General features: G+C 44.3%; 1 protein-coding gene across 1 annotated transcript in view; it reads right to left on the minus strand.

Annotated features, from left to right (window-relative positions):
- arhgap39 (Rho GTPase activating protein 39) overlaps positions 1 to 18,645 on the minus strand; it is a 381,858-nt gene that overhangs the window by 193,219 nt on the left and 169,994 nt on the right. The window contains exon 7 of the mRNA XM_068052219.1: positions 15,001 to 15,023. Coding sequence (XP_067908320.1) covers positions 15,001 to 15,023 — 23 coding nt within the window. The remainder of the gene's footprint in view (positions 1 to 15,000; positions 15,024 to 18,645) is intronic.

The following is an 18,645-nucleotide window of genomic DNA, read 5'->3' on the forward strand; positions in this document are numbered from 1 at the left end:
GCAAAATTTCCTTGCTCCTCCTCAACCTTTTCACAGAACCCATCAATTACAAGGCCATTTCTATCGTGACTAAAGATTTAAATTTAGGTTAAGAATAGATTTTTTTTTTAAATTATCAGTTTATACTGTTAAAAACAATTTGGAGAAAGCAACTACCTTTGAATGGGGGAAGGGGAATAAAAGGTTTACAACTATATTTGAAAAAAAATCTTTTAAATTGGAGCCAATTGTGTCAATGCCTCAAAATGAGATGCAATGCAATCAAATGATTTTTCATTAGGCTTAAAATCATAGAACATTGAAGCACAGAATTCTGCCCATTTGATTCTGTGCCAGGTCTTTCGAAAAGCAATCCAGTTAGTTCCATTCCACTGCTCTTTCCCCATATCCCTGCAATTTCTTCTCCTTCAAGTATTTATTCAATTCCCTCTTGAAGGCTACAGTTGAATCTGTTTCCATCACACTATGAGGTGGTATCATTTGGTTGCAGTCATTCCATAAGCAAATCAAAAAATCATAGAATGTTACAGAACAGGAGGCCATTCTGCCCATTGTGCTCGTTGAAAGAGCTATCCAATTAGTTCACAGCCTTGCAACTTTTTCCTTTTCAAGAATTTATCCAATTCCCTTTTGAGTTACTATTGAATCTGCTTCCATCGCTCTTTCAGGCAATGTATTTCAAATCACAACAACTCAATGAATAAAAACAATTCTCCCCTCTTTTTTTTGCCAATTATCTTAAACTTGAGTTTTAATGTAGTCAGTGTTCTACAAAAAAAGCGTTAGTACTCACTTTTATAAGACAGTTAACTAATAGGGTTTAGTGTTTCAATACGATTGCTGTGTATACTTTTGAAATTAATTGACCCAAATTCCTCTTGCCACCAGTGACAGATTTGGAACCGACGGTACTACAACACAGCTCAAAAAACAAGCAAACCATGTTTGGAAGGTCAAATGATATAGTTGTATGGTTCAGTTCTTTTCCAAGTTCAAACTCTTAGGGCTGAGTGTGTTTTTTTTTTGTTGTGTAGGCATAGCTGACGTTGGAACATCTGCACTTCTTGCCCAATTCCAAGTACCCCTGAGAAGGTAGTAATGGGATTTCTTCTCAAAACGCTGCTGCCGTATCCTAACCCACCCCGTGCTTACTGACCAACATTTGCTCCCAGTCTGGCAACACCTCAACTTTAAAATTCTCATCCATGTGCTCAAATTCCTCCAAGACCTCCACATCTCTGTAACCCCCTCCAGCCTTACAACCCTCCGAGATCTTTGGCCTCTTGAGCATCCCCCATTTCCTTTGCTCCACCATTGATGGGTGTGCCTTCAGCTGTCCAGGCCCTAAATGCTGGAATTCCATCCCTAAACCTCTTTGTCTCTCGACTTCTCTTTCCTGCTTTAAGACACTCTTTAAAACCTACCTCTTTGACCAAACGTTTGGTCACCTACCCGAATATCTCACGAGAATCCATGTCAAATTTTGTTTGATAGTCACTCCTGTGAAGGACTTTGGGATATTTTACAATGTTAATAGTGCTATATAATAAAATGCACGTTGTTGGTGTCGTTGTAGAAATTATGTTTTTAAAAAACTGAACAGCTTGCCAGATTACTTCAGAGGGCATTAAGAATAAATACTGCATTTGGACTGGGTAGGCATGACAGATTCCCTTCCCTGAAGGATATTGATACACCAGTTGGGTTTCATGATAATATGGCAGCTTTCATGCTCAGTTTTTTACAAAATACCAGGTGTATTGAATTCAATATCACAACTTATAGCGGGAATTATACTCATGATCTTTGAGATACTACTCCAATTCTACAACCACTGCATTATCTTGGGATGAGGAGACTTTCAGCCTATTTTATCATATCCTTTTATAGTACCAACCCTATCATTTTCTCATTTCAGCATCTAGCAGTTTAAATCGATCCAACATCTTAGCCTCAACCATCCCTCCTGGTTACCATATCTACCACTGATCAGCCTCTATCCTAAACATGCCCCTCTTGTCCAGTACCAGTGGACACGCTGTGAATATTTCAAACACACTTTGGAGGCAATTTTCACTCCTGACAAAACTGTTAAACAGGTGATATTGGATCTTCTGCCCATTATACACCTCTCTCCACTTCCCCTTTTATTGAAGGCATTAACATCCAAGTAAACACACTACAACAAAATGACCACAGTTGTGTGGCTGTAGTTCACTAAATAGCGACATACAACCCATACGCGTCTGTCTCCAAACTACATTAAATATCTCCCACTCAAACACACTACAACAACTTGCTGTTCTATCCTTCACCAATACCAACCTGTTCTCCTCTACACTCTCACAGAAATCCACATTTCAATTCTCAAATGCTAGTAACTATCTACTACCAGTACATAGATATAAGAACATAAAAAATAGAAGCAGGACTAGATTCCTTGAGCCGGTACCGCTATTCAATAAGGTCACGGATGATCTTTGACCTCTACTTCACTTTCCCGCCTGATCCCCATATCCCTAGATTCCCCTAGAGTTCAAAACTCTAGCGCTCAACCTTTAATATACTCAATGATTGAGCATCTCCAACCCTCTGGTTTGGAGAATTCCAAACATTTACAACAATCTGGGTGAAGAAATTTCTCTTCACCTCAGTCTTAAATGGCCAACCCCTTATTCTAAGATTATGCCTCTGTGTTCTAGACTCTTAAGCCAGGGGAAACAACCTCTCAGCATCTACCCTGTCAAGTCCCTTCAGAATCTTATATGTTTCAATGAGATCACTTCGCATTCTTCTAAACTACAAAGTGTATAGGCCCATTCTACTCAACATTCTCATCCCAGGAATTATTCTAGTGAAGCCTCGTTGCACCACCTCCAACCAAGTCTATCCTTCCTTAGATAAAGAGACCAAAATTGTACACAGTACTCCAGGTGTGTCTCACCAAAGCCCCGTACAATTGTAGCAAGACTTCCAAATTTTTGTACTCCAGTCCCCTTGCAATAAAGGTCACCATGCCATTTCCCTTCCTAATTGCTTGCTATACCTGCATGTTAACTTTCTGTTTCATCTATGAGAACTCCAAACACAGAATGTTAGCATGCAGATACAGCAAGCTTGCTTGTTGGGAGTGAGTTAGTCGTGGCTCAGTAGGACAAAACAACTAGTCCTGAAGTATTACAGGGAGGATGAAAAACAAGAAGACAGAACACAAACAACACAGTCATAAAAGAATGCTTCATACACACCAGCAATCATAGGTGTCAGCCATGGCTCAGTGGGTAACATGCTCACTTCTGAATTCGAATGTCGTGAGCTTAAGTCCCATTCAAGATAAGCACATAATCTAGGCTGACGCTTCAGTTCAGTACTGAGGGAGCACTGCACTGTTTGACGTGCCATCTTTTAGATGTCATTATTTCATTGCTGTGTGAGAGAAATTTGTGCTCAAATCGGCTGCTGCATTTCCTAAAGGTACTTTACTTCATTGGCTGTAAAATGCTTTGGGAAGCCCTGAAGTCATGAAAGGTGCTGTATAAGCTCTTTTTTTTTTAAGCTGATATTTCACAAGAAGAAACAGGGTTTTTCGGTCCGATTGCAAGTTGTCAATTTTGCAGCAATGCTGGTGTAACTTTCCATGCATCGTTACGTAGAGGAGGTTTGCTGACTGCCTCCCTCTAACCTGGAAGTGTTACTGAGATTGGCAGCCTTGTACTAAAATAACTGATGAATACAAACCATGTTTCTAGTTTCTTACTAAATGAAATTGCAAACAAATGCTACAAATAGGAACTGATCTGATCAGTCATAAGACAGGATCATGAAATTTCCTTTCATGCTTATATGTATATACACACATATTATATATATGTATTAGAGAGAGAGAGGAGAGTTCTGTGATTTTCCAATCCTTCCTTTCTAACTAATCAGATTGCTTCATTTTTGTAGCATTGCACAGAAAATATACATACACACACACAAATGCAGCTTAAATTAAAGCAAGCTTGTGGCCCACTGCAGTTTCAGTCTATCTCATTGTCTTCATATATCATATGGCCTGTATATAGGCAAGTATTTGAGTTGTCAAGTTTTTTGTTAAGCACTGTGTTAGCTTGTTGGTCAAATTTTGCTAGTTTCCTAAGCCATGGCTCAGTGGGTGACATGCTCACTTCTGAATTAGAATGTCGTGAGCTTAAGTCCCATTCAAGATAAGCACATAATCTAGGCTAACGCCTAGACAACTCTGGTGTTGCTGGAGATTTCATCATCGAACATCCAGCCCTACCTGGTCCAGCTGGTTTTTTTTGCCATTTCCGATATTTTTATAACAAATAAACAAAAATGATCAAAGAACATTTAAAAACCACATATTGGGCTGGATTTTGTGCTGGGCTCCCGGCACTGGGTTAAAAGGGCGGGGTTCTGTCTTTTTCTCCCCCCCCCACCCCCGCCCCCGGAGCAATCCTCCTGTCATTTTGTGTCAAAGTTTTAGGAGGCTGGATCCCTGACCCTTTAAAGTCAGCCAATCACAGCGCCGGCAGCTCAGCAGTGCCACCAGGAGCAGTAGCACTGCCGGTGCTGCTGAGGTCTCGGATCCGGGCCCAGTGCTGGAATTCCAGAGAAGAAGTAGGTGAAACCATGTTGCTGGGACCTTCCAGACTGGGATGTGGTCTTGAGGTCTGGATCCTGGAGGGTTGGCAACCCTATCCAAGTTGCTATGGACCATGCTTTACTTAATCTAAGAGCACTCTAAACGAGGCAATGATAAACCTAGCAGTAAAGCACTCCTCTTCAAATCAGAAGATTAGATTAGATCGGATAGCATTACGACCGAGGTGGGAGGAGTGCACTATTAATTGTAGAGTTCCTCATTTTCACATTTTACTGATATTGTCAAATTTTCACAGCTTACAATTGTCCATGATCAATTTTCACTTGAAATTTGACAGATTTGCAAACCTGCATAATTTCCTGAAACCTTGCAATAATTATTCAAGATTTTAAGCATTTGGTTTTGAACATGTACTGTACCGAGAGATCGGGCTGGATTTTACGCCTGGCAGACGGGAGCTGGCCACTGACATAAAAGTCGGTGGCGAACCCGCTTCCGCCCGGCCCGGGGATCCGTCCTGCATTTTACAGGTCCCTGGGCTTTAATTGTTCCGAGGCGGGACTGCCACCCACTTGAGGGAGTAAGTCCCGCCTCATTCAGCTGCCAGCCAATCATCAGGCCAGCAGCTCTTAGTCCCAGCAGCGCCACCGGGAGCTGTGGCCACTGCTGGGACTGCAACCCAGCTGAGGACATGGAGCCAGGACTGAAGGTAAGTTGGGGTTTGCCTCACCATGGGAATCGGTTGCGACCTGGCGAGGCAAATGTGGCCGTTTGGAGCAAAGAGGAGGGGTCTTGGGTCCTGGGGGTGGTTGAGAAACCAGGGGCGGCCGTCAATTGGGCACCCTGTGCCCGATTGGCAGGACCCCCCCCCCACCTCGGTGCGCTGACAGGCCATCAGGTTCCACTGGGCGGCCTTTCACGTCTATCGGACGCCTGCTTGCCACGGGTAAAATACCTGTGGAGGCGGGCAAAGGCCCTTAAGGGCCTTGATTGCCCTGAGGCGGGCGGCCCGTTTCCCGCCCCCCGTGGCCCATGTAAAGTGGGGCGGAAACGGGAGTGTGTTGGGAAGGCCTCCCAGAGCCTCCCGCTCAATTTTACGCCACTCCCCCCCAACCACCCTTGCCACCATCCAACTTGCTGGGATGGTGTAAATTCTGGCCATTATGTTTGGTCTACCTGAAGTGGTTGGTGGTGTCTGTATACCAACAGCGGAAAAGTCCTACAGGTTTGAAAACAGCCCTGCGATTTGCAGCTTGTTCCTGCACCAACTCTTTCTTCCAATCTGCTGTGTTCCTGCCGGCTTTTGCCTTGCTGCCGAATCCTGGTGACCTCTAACACTAGCTCTATCTCTGCTGTTGAACACCACCACCTGCAAGTTCCTCTCCAAGTAACACACCATCCTGAGTTGGAACTATATCACCGTTCCTTCACGGTCGCTGGGTCAAAATCCTGGAACTCCCTTCCTAACAGTACTGTGGGTGTACCTACCTGCAACAGTTCAAGAAGGTGGCTCACCACCACCTTCTCAAGGACAATTAGGGATGGGCAATAAATGCTGGCATGGCCAACGATGCCCACATCCCATGAATGAATAAAAATAGCACTAGCTCTATCTCTGCTGTATCCAGATAACCTCCAGCATCAACTCCATCCCATTTAAGTCTCTAATCTGCATCTGCTCAAATCCCAAATACAGTCAGAGGGTGGTCGTAGATGGAAAGTATTCAGCATGGAGCTCGGTAACCAGTGGTGTTCCACAAGGATCTGTTCTGGGACCTCTACGTGAAGTGATTCATTTTGGAAGGTCGAATTTGAATGCGGAATACAGGCTTAAAGACAGGATTCTTGGTAGTATGGAGGAACAGAGGGATCTTGGGGTCCATGTCCATAGATCGCTCAAAGTTGCCACCCAAGTTGATAGGGTTGTTAAGAATGCGTATGGTGTGTTGGCTTTCATTAACAGGGGGATTGAGTTTAAGAGCCACAAGGTTATGCTGCAACTCTATAAGGCCCTGGTTCGACCACACTTGGAATATTGTCTTCAGTTCTGGTCGCCTTATTATAGGAAGGATGTGGAAGCTTTAGAGAGGGTGCAGAGGAGATTTACCAGGATGCTGCCTGGACTGGAGGGCATGTCCTACGAAGAAAGATTGAGGGAGCTAGGGCTTTTCTCATTGGAACGAAGAAGGATGAGAGGTGGCTTGATAGAGGGGTACAAGATGATGAGAGGCATAGATAGAGTGGATAGTCAGAGACTTTTTCCCAGGGTGGAAAGGGCTATCACCAGGGGGCATAATTTTAAGGTGATTGGAGGAAGGTTTCGGGGAGATGTCAGAGGTAGGTTCTTTACACAGAGAGTGGTGGGTGCATGGAATGCGCTGCCAGCGGTGGTAGTAGAAGCAGGTACATTAGGGGCATTTAAGCGACTCTTGGATGGGTACATGGATGATACTAGAATGAAGGGTAGGTAGTTACTTAGATCTTAGAGTAGGTTAAAGGTTCGGCACAACATCGTGGGCCGAAGGGCCTGTACTGTGCTGTACTGTTCTGTGTTCTATGTTCTAATCGTGAATTTAAAAAAATATGTTGAAGAATAATTTAGTTCATACATTTAAAAATATTTGTCCTAGGTTTATTACAAATTAGCCTGGATCAAAAAAAAATACTGAAAGAACTACTTTATGTGGCAAATAAGAGTAAATTGTAAGAATGTTTTTGGCTTGGTTGCTGCAAGCTTTAATGATCCTCTCAGCCACATTGGTCACTCAACTGCTTGTGGTTCCTGACAGTGACTCGGACCCTTTGGGATTCAGATTGCCCATGCTTCTTCTCAGACACTCTGGCATCAGACAGTCTTCCATGGATCTGGGTCACTGACAGCTTACCTAACTCCTGAGCCACTCTGGGATTCACTGCCTACCCAGCTCTCCAGCTGTTCTAAGTTTCAGAGCAGCATCTCCCTAGACATGTGTTAATACTCAAGTAATATAAAACCAGTATCCTCGTAGCCACATTGGTAACTGAAGTGAATGTAAAAGTCTGAGACAAGATTTCCTTTTCCTGTACGTAAGGTAGACTAATAACAAGGTGCAGATGACGAAGAAATAGACCATGGACACCAGTGCCCGTGGTAAAAATTTTGAGGTCCGTGGTAATTTTAAATGTCTCTCTCCAAGCCTTTAAACTTGTGTTTTATAATAAATAAGGGTGTCACATTTTCCACTTTCCAATCCTCTAGGACCTCCCCCATATTTAGGGAAGATTGGAAGTTTATGGCAAGCCCTCCCGCTATCTCCATCCCCACTTCCTTTAGCAACCTGGGATGTAAGCCATCCTGACCAGGTGACGTATCTACCCTAAGCATAGCCAGTCTTTTCAGTAGATCTGTCGATCAATTTTCACCCCATCCATTACCCCTACCATCTCCGCTTCTACCAATATTTTATCAATAATCTCTCCCTTATTTAAGAAAGGGTGTAAGGACGTCCCGAGTAACTACAGACTGGTCAGTTTAACATCAGTAGTCAGTGATATTTCAGAAACAAAAAGCAGGCACTTGAAGAGGTTTGAGTTAATTAAGGAGAGACAGCATGGTTTTGTAAAAGGCAGATCGTGCTTTACTAATCTAATTGAATGGTTTAATGAACTAACAGGGAAGGTTGATGAAGAGAAAGTAATGGATGTTGTATATATGGATTTTAAGGTAGCTGCATTTGCTGACAATGCAACCACTAGGTGGCGCAGTACTGGCACATGCGCAAATGCAGCCTCATCCACTGAAACATCACTGTCTGTGACGTCTCAGGCAGCTGCCAGTAATAAAGATGGCGTTGCTCAATTTAACACAAAAAACAAACTGAATCCAAACCCCCTCATCCCTCAATGGCTGTGATTACTGCCTCCATCCCCACCTCCCCCAATAGTACCCTCTCGTGATTGCTGCTTCTGTTCCCCACACCCTCCTCCGATTGCCGCCTCAATCGCTACATTCAGTTCCCCGCTCCTCTCACGCCCGCCTTCTTGCTGCTCCCTCTTGCCGCTTCACACTGCTTGCCGCTTCATCCCGCCGTGCTCTCCCGCGGCCAACTGGTCGCCGTTCCCTCATGCCACTCGCTCCCTGCCTCGCTGCCTGGAGAAGCAGCGGGTTGAGGGGAGTGAGCTGGCAGCGAGGCGGGAAGCGAGCCATGGGATGGAGTGGCGACCAGTCGGGAGCGGCGAAATGGAGCAGCGAGCAGGCGAGCGTGGGTGTGAATGGCGGGAGAAGGCGGGGAAGAGAAGCAGCAATTGAAGCGGCAATTGTGGGAGGGAGCGGGGAGCAGAAGCAGCAATTGAGGCGCCGATTGCTGGAGGGAGCGGGTAAGATAAGCAGCGATTGCAGCCGCTTTCCAAAACTCGCGCTGGAGACGGACGTATCTTTGCGTGGACATATTCACATGCGTGCATTAGCGCTGGCAAAGCTCGGGTGCATTTTTCACGTGCGCAAGGATGAATGCCTTCTGTGCACATGTGCAGTTCGGTTGCAGTGATGACGTTGGCGCTTGCCTGTGTTGTCAGGAGACACTCCATTTTAAGAAAGCATTTGACAAAGTACCACATAAAAGGCTGATTAACAAAATTGAGGCTCATGGAATAGCAGGCTCAGTATCAGCTTGGATAAAAAAACTGGCTTGAGGACAGAAAATAGTGAGTCATGGTAAATGGGTGTTTTTCAGACTGCAGAATGGTCGACAGTGGTGTTCGCCAAGGTTCAATGCTCGAACCACTGTTTTTTTGACATATATAAATGATTTGGATACTGGAATACAGAGTAAAATTTAAATATTAGCCAATGATACCAAACTTGGAGTTGTGGCAGACAGTGAGGATGATACCAATCGATTGCAACAGGACCTTGATACGCTCGCAGAATGGGAAAACAAGTGACAGAATGGAATTTAACACTGACAAGTGTGAGGTGATGCATTTTGGCAGAAGGGATAGGCTTAATAGCACAGTTCTCAAGAATCTACAGGGACAGAAGGACCTGTGGGTCCATATGCACAGATCTTTGAAGGTGGGAGGACATAGTGAGAGAGTAGTTAGCAAAGCATAGTGGAACCTGGGCTTCATAAATAGAAATATTGAGTACAAAAGCAGGGAATTTATGCTGAACCTTAATAAAGCTCTGGTTAGTCCACAACTAGAGTACTGCATCCAGTTCTGATCACACTTTCGCAAGGCTGTGAAGCTCTTTGAGAGGGTGCAGAGGAGATTTACCAGAATGGTTCCAGAGTTGATGGATTTTAGCTACAGGGTTAAGTTGGAGAAACTGGGATTATTCTCTTTGCAGCAAAGGAAATTGAGGGGAGATTTGATAGAGGTGACAGGTTTAGATAAGGTAGACAAAGAAAAGTTGCTCCCATTAGCCGATAGTACAAGGACTAGGGGACACGAATTTCAGGATTTGGGCAAGAGATTCGGGGGGGGGTGTGGGGAAGAACTTTTTTACGCAGCAAGTGGTAATGACCTGGAAATCGTTGCCTACGAGGGTGGTGGAAGTGGAGACAATTAATGACTTCAAAAGGAAATTAGATGGGCACTTGAGGGAAATAAACTTGCAAGGCTACAGGGATAGAGCGAGGGAATGGGACTGACTGGATTGAAGTACAGAGAGCTGACATGGACTTGATGGGCTGAATAGCCTCCTTCTGTACCTCTATGACTCTATGAATGTTGGTGGGAAATCATCCTGCGACAACATAGGTTTAAAAATACAGGCAAAATTTGAGAGGCTTTGCTTTATTACCCAAAGCAAAAATAAAAGAACAAAGCTGTATTAAAACTGCAAATCAATAATGCGATTGACCACAGCTAACCAGGCTGTGTTTGCAATTTATGCACACAACATTACAGTAATTTTTTTAAAAAATGTACAAAATAACCCTGAGGTTTCTACAATATGGTGCTGGGAGGCAGCCAAGTTTAAAAATAAAAAATCAGACCCAAGCCACTGCAACGCCTTCACATCATTTAAACCCACAACCAAAAGCTTAATCAGTGCTCTCAGGAAGCAAGTGTCTCCCGCTTTTAAGCTTTTTCAATGGCCACATTGTGTTTCTCTGAAAGGCTCTCATTACAGCATCCAAATCATTCTCGTGATACACGGTTTGAGATCGGCTCATTAAAAATAAGCTTTTTAAAAAAAAATAAATTGGTGAGGAATTTTTAAAATCAGCTTTATTCATTGAATCCCACAAATATAATTGCACTTGCTATGCAAAAAAAAAAACTGGATATATTAAATGGAAAGATAGCAAACCAAGTTTAAAGATAGCTATTTCTGAAAAAACAAACGCCTGCACTGGGCCAGGGACTAGGAATCAATAACAGGCCATCCTTCACTGCTGTGCCTGTCCCAATCAAAGGTAAAATCCTGCAAGGAGCGCACAGGGAAGCTACAACTGAGCTGCACCTGAAACATTAAACTATCTGTTCTCTCAGCAGAAGCTGAAAGCTTGCTGTGTGTGTTCAGTATTTTCGACATAAGAAATAGGAGGAGTAGACCATATGCCCCATCGAGCCTGCTCCACCATTCAATACCATCATGGCTGATCTTGGGTTTCAACTCCACTTTCCCACCCACTCCCCATATCCCTTGGTTCCCCGAGACTAAAAAACGTTTTTTCTCACCCTTAAATATATTGAACAATGGAGCTTTTTTTGTTATTCATTCATGGAATGTAGGCTTCGCTGGTAGGCCAACATTTATTACCCATCCCTAATTGCCCTTGAGAAGGTTGTGGTGAGCTGCCTTCTTGAACCGCTGCAGTCCATGTGGGGTAGGTATACTCACAGTGCTGTTAGGAAGGGAGTTCCAGGATTTTGACCCAGCGTCACTGAAGGAACGGCGACATAGTTCCAAGTCAGGATGGTATGTGACTTGGAGGGGAACTTGCAGGTGGCAGTGTTCCCATGTATCTGTACCTATCCCACATGGACTGCAGCGGTTCAAGAAGGCGGCTCACCATCACCTTCTCAAGGGCAATTAGGGATGGGCAATAAACGCTGGCCTCGCCAGCAACGCCCATGTCCCATGAATGAATTTAAAAAAGTCTTGGGCATTTTAGATTTTAGATTTAGATATACAGCACTGAAACAGGCTCTTCGGCCCACCGAGTCTGTGCCAACCATCAACCACCCATTTATACTAATCCTACACTAATCCCATTTTCCTACCACATCCTCACCTGTCTCTATATTCCCCTACCACCTACCTATGCTAGGGGCAATTTATAATGGCCAATTTACCTATCAACCTGCAAGTCTTTTGGCTGTGGGAGGAAACCGGAGCACCCGGAGAAAACCCACGCAGACACAGGGAGAACTTGCAAACTCCACACAGGCAGTACCCAGAATTGAACCCGGGTCGCTGGAGCTGTGAGGCTGCGGTGCTAACCACTGCGCCACTGTGCCGCCACTGTGTCGGATTTTAGTTTCTCCAGTACTTTTCCTCACTTTTATTAGCCCCCAGGTTACCCTCTATTTCTGGTATGTAACTTGTGACTTCTACTGTGACCACTGGCACAAAATATTTGTTCAATGTCTCTGCCTTTCCCTCATTTCCCAGGATAGTTTCTCCTGTCTCTGCCTCTGACAGACCAATGTTTACTTCAGCTACTCTCTTCCCTTTTATATACTTGTAAAAGTTCTTACAATCTGTTTTTATATTCCTGGCTAGTTTACTCTCATTCTACTTTTTCCCTTTTCATCAACTTTTTGTTCGTCCTTTGCTGATTTCTAAAACGCTTGCAATCCTCAGGCTTACTACTATTCTTGGCAACATTATAAACCTCTTCTTTTAATCTAATACTATCCTTACCTTCCTTAGTACGCCACGGATAGATCTATCTTGCTGTGTTTTGGTTTTTTAATAGAATGTAATCCAAGATGTACACAGGAGTTTAACCTGCTAAAACCACTCAGTACGAAGAAGTGTAGTGGTTTTGTTACTGCAGTAGTAATCCAAAGGCCTGAACTAATAATCCAGAGAATGCGAGTTCACATCCAACATGGTAGTTTTAGAATTTGAATGCGATTTAAAAAAAATTGGAAATAAATTTTCCAATAAATAGGGCGGGCCAGTGGTGAGCACAGCAGCCTCACAGCTCCAGAGACCCGGGTTCAGTTCTGGGTACTGCCTGTGCACAGTTTGCAAGTTCTCCCTGTGACCGCGTGGGTTTCCGCCAGGTGCTCCAGTTTCCTCCCACAGCCAAAGACTTGCAGGTTGATAGGTAAATTAGCCATTGTAAATTGCCCCTAGTGTGGGTAGGTGGTAGGAGAATTGAGGGAAGGTGGGGATGTGGTAGGGGATATGGGATTAATGTAGGATTAGCGTAAGTGGGTGGTTGATGGTCGGCACAGACTCAGTGGGCCGAAGGGCCTGTTTCAGTGCTGTATCTCTCTATGACTCCATGACTCTATAAAAGTCGGTATCAGTAGAAGTGACCTTGAAGTTGTCAGATTTCTGTAAAAAGCTAACTGGTTCACTGATGTTTTTCAATGACGAAAACCTGCTGGTCTGGTCTATATGCGACTCCAGTCCCAACAATGCGGTGGACTCTGAAGTGGTCTAGCAAGTCACTCAGTTGTATCTTGAACCAGAGGTTCAAGAAGGTTCACCTCCACATTCTCAGGGATGACAATAAACCTGGCCTGGTCAGTAATGTCTGCATCTATAAAAGGAATCGAAAACGTACATGGGATGTGATCCTATGGAGAGAGTTTGTACTCTATATCAGGCAAACAGATCCTCCATGTTTATGGTTTATTCAGCATGCAAGCTCAGACACTCAAACATGGTATTTATGGGAATGCCAGATACCTTTCTAGCCCCACCTGTTCCACCAACTTCCATGCTATGGACACCAAATTATGGATAGCCTTGTGACAGCTTTAAGGGCTCACCAGCCCCATCACAAGGTTTGGCTGTTAAGGCTCACAATGCTGAGCCTCAGAAATGTAGTTGGCTCCCTAGGCCAGAAAACAATGATTGGGTCAGCCTGCAGTGGGAGATTAGGATTTTTTAAATTCAATCGTGGGATGTAAGCGTCACGGGCTTGGCCAGCATTTATTGCCCATCCCTAATTGCCCTTGAGAAAGTGGTGATAAGCTGCCTTTGTGAACCGCTGCAGTCCATGTCAGGTAGGTACACCCACAGTGCTGTTTGGAAGGGAGTTCCAGGATTTTGATCCAGTGACAGTGAAGGAACGGCGATATAGCTCCAAGTCAGGATGGTGTGTGACTTGGAGGGGAACTTGCAGATGGTGGTGTTCCCATGCTTCTGCTGCCCATGCTTTTCTAGGTGGTAGAGATCACGGCTGTTGAAGGACCCTTGGTGATTTGCTGCAGTACATCTTGTATATGGTACACACTGCTGCCATTGTGCATCGGTGGTGGAAGGAGTGACTGTTTAAGGTGGTGGCTGGGGGGCTGATCAAGCGGGCTCCTTTGTCTTGGATGGTGTTGAGCTTTGAGTGTTGTTGGAGCTGCACTCATCCAGGCAAGTGGAGAGTATTCCATCGCACTCCTGACTTGTGCCTTGTAAAATGGTAGCCAAGGTTTCAAAGTGAGGAGGTGGGTTACTCTCCGCAGAATTCCCAGCCTCTGACCTGCTCTTGCAGCCACTGTATTTATATGGCTGGTCCAATTAAGTTTCTTATCAATGGTAACCCCCAGGATGTTGGTGGGGGATTCAATGATGGTAATGCCGTTGAATATCAAGGGAAATGGTTAGATTTTCTCTTGCTGGAGATGATCCACTTGTGTAGCATGAATGTTACTTGCCACTTATCAGCCCAAGCCTGAATGTTGTCCAGGTCTTGTTGCATGTGGGCACGGACTGCTTCAGTATCTGAAGAGTTGCGAATGGTCGCGAATACTGTGCAATCGTTATTGAACATCCACACTTCTGACATTATGTTGGAGGGAAGGTCATTGATGAAGCAGCTGAAGATGGTTGGGCCTAGTTCACTACCTGGAGAAACTCCTGCAGTGATGTCCTGGGGCTGAGATGATTGGCCTCAAACAACTTCTTCCTTTGTGCGAGGTATGACTCCAAACAGTGGAGATTTTCCCCCTGATTCCCATTGGCCTCATTTCATTAGAACTCCTTGATGGCACAGCCAAGTTTTCCCTTGGTGTCAAGGGCAGTCGCTCTCACCTCACCTCTGGAATTCAGCTCTTTGTTTTGTTCATGTTTGGAGAAAGGCTGTATATAATCAGAGGTGGAGCTGAGCGTCCCTGGCAGAACCCAGACTGAGCATTGGTGAGCAGGTTGTTGCTGAGTAAATGCCATGTGATAGCACTGTTGACGCGACCTTCCATCACTTTGCTAATGATTGAGAGTAGACTTATAGTGTGGTAATTGGCCGGACTGGATTTGTACAGCGTTTTGTGGACAGGACATACCTGGGCAATTTTCTATATTGTCATGTGTTGTACCTGTATTAGTACAGCTTGGCTCAGGGCGCGGCTAGTTCTGGAGCACAAGTCTTCAGTACTACAGCTGGCATGTTGTGAGGGCCCATAGCCTTTACTGGAGGTGTTTGTTTACTCGGTCGTGGGATGTGGGTGTCGCTGGCTAGGCCATTTATTGCCCATCCCTAATTTCCCTTGAGAAGGTGGTGGTGAGCTATCTCCTTGAACTGCTGCAGTCCTTGAGGTGTAGATACACCCACAGCGCTGTTAGGAATGGAAAAGTTGAAAATCTGGAGGCTGGGGTCAAACCAATCAATGCAAAAGACACTAAGCTGGGTTACCACAGAACAACTGGATGTGAACAAATGGAGCTTCAGCTAATAGACAAGCTAATAGATCCTAGAACAGAAATGGACAAACTCACGTTTTAAAATAGAATTTACAGCATAGTGCAGGCCATTTGGCCCAACTGGTCGATACCAGTGTTTATGCTCCACACGAGCATCCTTCATCTCACCCTATCAACATATCCTTCTATTCCTTTCTTCCTTAAGGGTACAATTCTAAAGTGGGTGCAGGAGCAGAGGGACCTATCATTGAATTCTGCAGGGCAGGTTGAGAAAGCGGTTATTAAAGCATACAGGATCCTGGGCTTTATAAATAGAGGCATAGAGTACAAAAACAAGGAAGATATGATAAACCTGTAGAAAACACTGGTTTGGCCTCAACTGGAGTATTGTGTCCAGTTCTGGGTACCTTACTTTAAGAAGGATGTTGAGGCATTAGAGAGGGTGCAGAAAGGATTCCCAAGATTGGCTGCAGGGATGAGGGACTTCATTTGCATGAATAGGTTGGAAAAGCCGGGTCTGTTCTCCCTGGAGAAGAGAAGATTAAGAGGAGATTTGACAGATATTCGAAATCATGAGGGGTCTGGACTGATTAGATAGGGGGAAACTATTCCCATTGGCTGAAGGATCCCCAACCAGAGGACAGTGATTTAAGGTGATTGGTAAAAGAAACAACAGCGACATGAGGAAAAACTTTTTTACGTAGCGAGTGGTTTGGATCTGGAATGCACTGCCTGAGTGTGTGGTGGACACAGGTTCAAACGAGGCCTTCAAAAGAGAACGGGATAATTATCTGAAGGAAAAAATAATTGCAGGACTACAGGGAAAAGGCAGGGGAGTGGGCCTAGGTCAGTTGCTCTTGCAGAGAGCTGGCACAGATAGGATGGGCTGAATAACCTCCTTCTGTACTGAAACCATTCTATGGTTCTTATTTACTTGCCCAGATTCCCCTTCAACGCATCTATGCTATTTGCCTCAACCACTTCATGTGGTAGCAAGTTCCACATTAGCTACTCTGGGTAAAGATGTTTCTCCCGAATTCCTTACAGAATTTTTAGTGACTGTGACTATGGCCCCTAGTTTTGAGCTCCCTCGCTAGTGGAAACATCGTCTCTATGTCTACCCCATCAAACATAATTGCATAATTTTAAACAGCTCAATAGGTCATTCCTCAGGCCACTCTTTTCTAGAGAAAAGAGCTCCAGCCTGTTCAGTCTTTCCTGATAGTTAAAACCTCTCACTTCTGGTATCATCCTTGTAAATCATTTATTGATGTACTTAATAGGAGGTATCGTTATTTTAAAAAAAATTAAGCTAGTAAATTTCCAAAACTTCAGATCGTAAAAGGTTGCAAGACTTAATAGCCATCATTATCTCAACTCAAAAGGATTGAGAGATTTTGCATTAGCAATAGCAGTAATCTGGCAATACACACAGCAATATCAATTACAGCACAACACTAATAGCCTGTGGCAGAGGTACTTACTTCCCTGGTCTGTAATGTAGCTTACAGCAGCCACAGAGAATAGTAAGTGGAAACAGGATCAAAGTATGTGCATGGATTGGGGCTGCAATAAACCCAGAAAGTGAAGAGAAGAAAAGAGAAATAACTGGTGAGACAAACACATTTCCATCTCCTCCTCCTTCCCCACCACAATTTGTCTCTGTGCTAGTGAATCAATAGCCTAATTTATATCTCATTGATTTCAATTAAAGTAAAAATGGGGAGAATTGTAAAACAGGCTGTTGATTCGCTATTACACGTTCCATGCTAGCACACAAAGTCAGAGTAGTGCCAGCTAAAGAAAAAGTGGAGAGACACAAATCTCAGCTTGAACTTTTGTGACAATTCAATCTATAAATTATGCATTTAAGGGGAAGCCAGAGAAGCAAATGAGGGAGAAATAATAGAAGGAAATGCAGATAGAATTCGATGAAGAGGGGTGCGAGAGGGCTTTTGTCAAGCATAAACACCGGAATAGATCAGATGGGCTGAGAAGCCTATTTTGGGCTGTAGTTTCCATATCAACAATGTGAAGGGAGGAGTGGAACTGTGGCAGATAATTTTAGGAGCTGAGAGATGACCACGGGTGGATTGTAAGTTGCTTACAGAACAAGGTCATTGCACTTCAAGAAGTGTTCATTGTGTGAAATATTGAGATGTTGACTTCAAAAGGTGCTATAAAAATGTAAAAGCTCTTTTAATGTGCAAGCGACTTTCTTATATAAGCTTGGTGTTCCGTAACATTGCTCCTGGATAAAATGCAAAAGGAGGAGGCGGTGGTGTAGTGGTCATGTTGCTTGACGAGTAACTGGGGACATGGATTCGAATCCCACCATAGCAGACGCTGGAATTTGAATTCAATTAATAAATCTGGAATTAAAAAGCTGGTCTAGTGGTGACCATGAAACTATTGTTGAAAAAACCCATCTGGTTCACTAATGTTCTTTAGGGAAGGAAATCTGCCGTCCCTACCTGGTCTGGCCTACATGTGACTCGAAACCCACAGCAATGTGGTTGACTCTTAATTGCCCTCTGAAATGGCCTAGCAAGCCACTCAGTTGCATCAAACCGCTAAAAAGTCTAAGAAAAGGAATGAAACTAGACGGACCACCCAGCATCGACCTAGGCACTGGAAACGACAACGGCAAATCCAGCCGTTTCAACCCTGCAAAGTCCTCCTTACGAACATCTGGGGGCTTGAATGGGGCAGAATTTGTGAGGAGCATCCAGGAGGGCTTCTTGAAACAGTATGTAGATAGTCCAACTAGGAATGGGGCCATTCTGGACCTGGTAATGGGGAATGAGACCGGCCAGGTGGTCGAAGTTTCAGTGGGGGAGCATTTCGGGAGCAGTGACCATAATTCCATAAGTTTTAAGGTACTTGTGGATAAGGATAAGAGTAGTCCTCGGGTGAAGGTGCTAAATTGGGGGAAGGCTAATTATAATATTAGGCAGGAATTGAAGAATTTAGATTGGGGGCGGCTGTTTGAGGGTAAATCAACATCTGACATGTGGGAGTCTTTCAAACGTCAGCTGATTAGAATCCAGGACCAGCATGTTCCTGTGAGGAAGAAAGACAAGTTTGACAAGTTTCGGGAAGCTTGGATAACACGGGATATTGTGAGCCGAGTCAAAAAGAAAAAGGAAGCATTTGTAAGGGCTGGAAAGCTAGGAACAGATGAAGCACTTGAGGAATATAAAGACAGTAGGAAGGAACTTAAGCAAGG

This window comes from Heterodontus francisci, chromosome 2 (genome assembly GCF_036365525.1).
Source record: "Heterodontus francisci isolate sHetFra1 chromosome 2, sHetFra1.hap1, whole genome shotgun sequence".
Taxonomy (NCBI): domain Eukaryota; kingdom Metazoa; phylum Chordata; class Chondrichthyes; order Heterodontiformes; family Heterodontidae; genus Heterodontus; species Heterodontus francisci.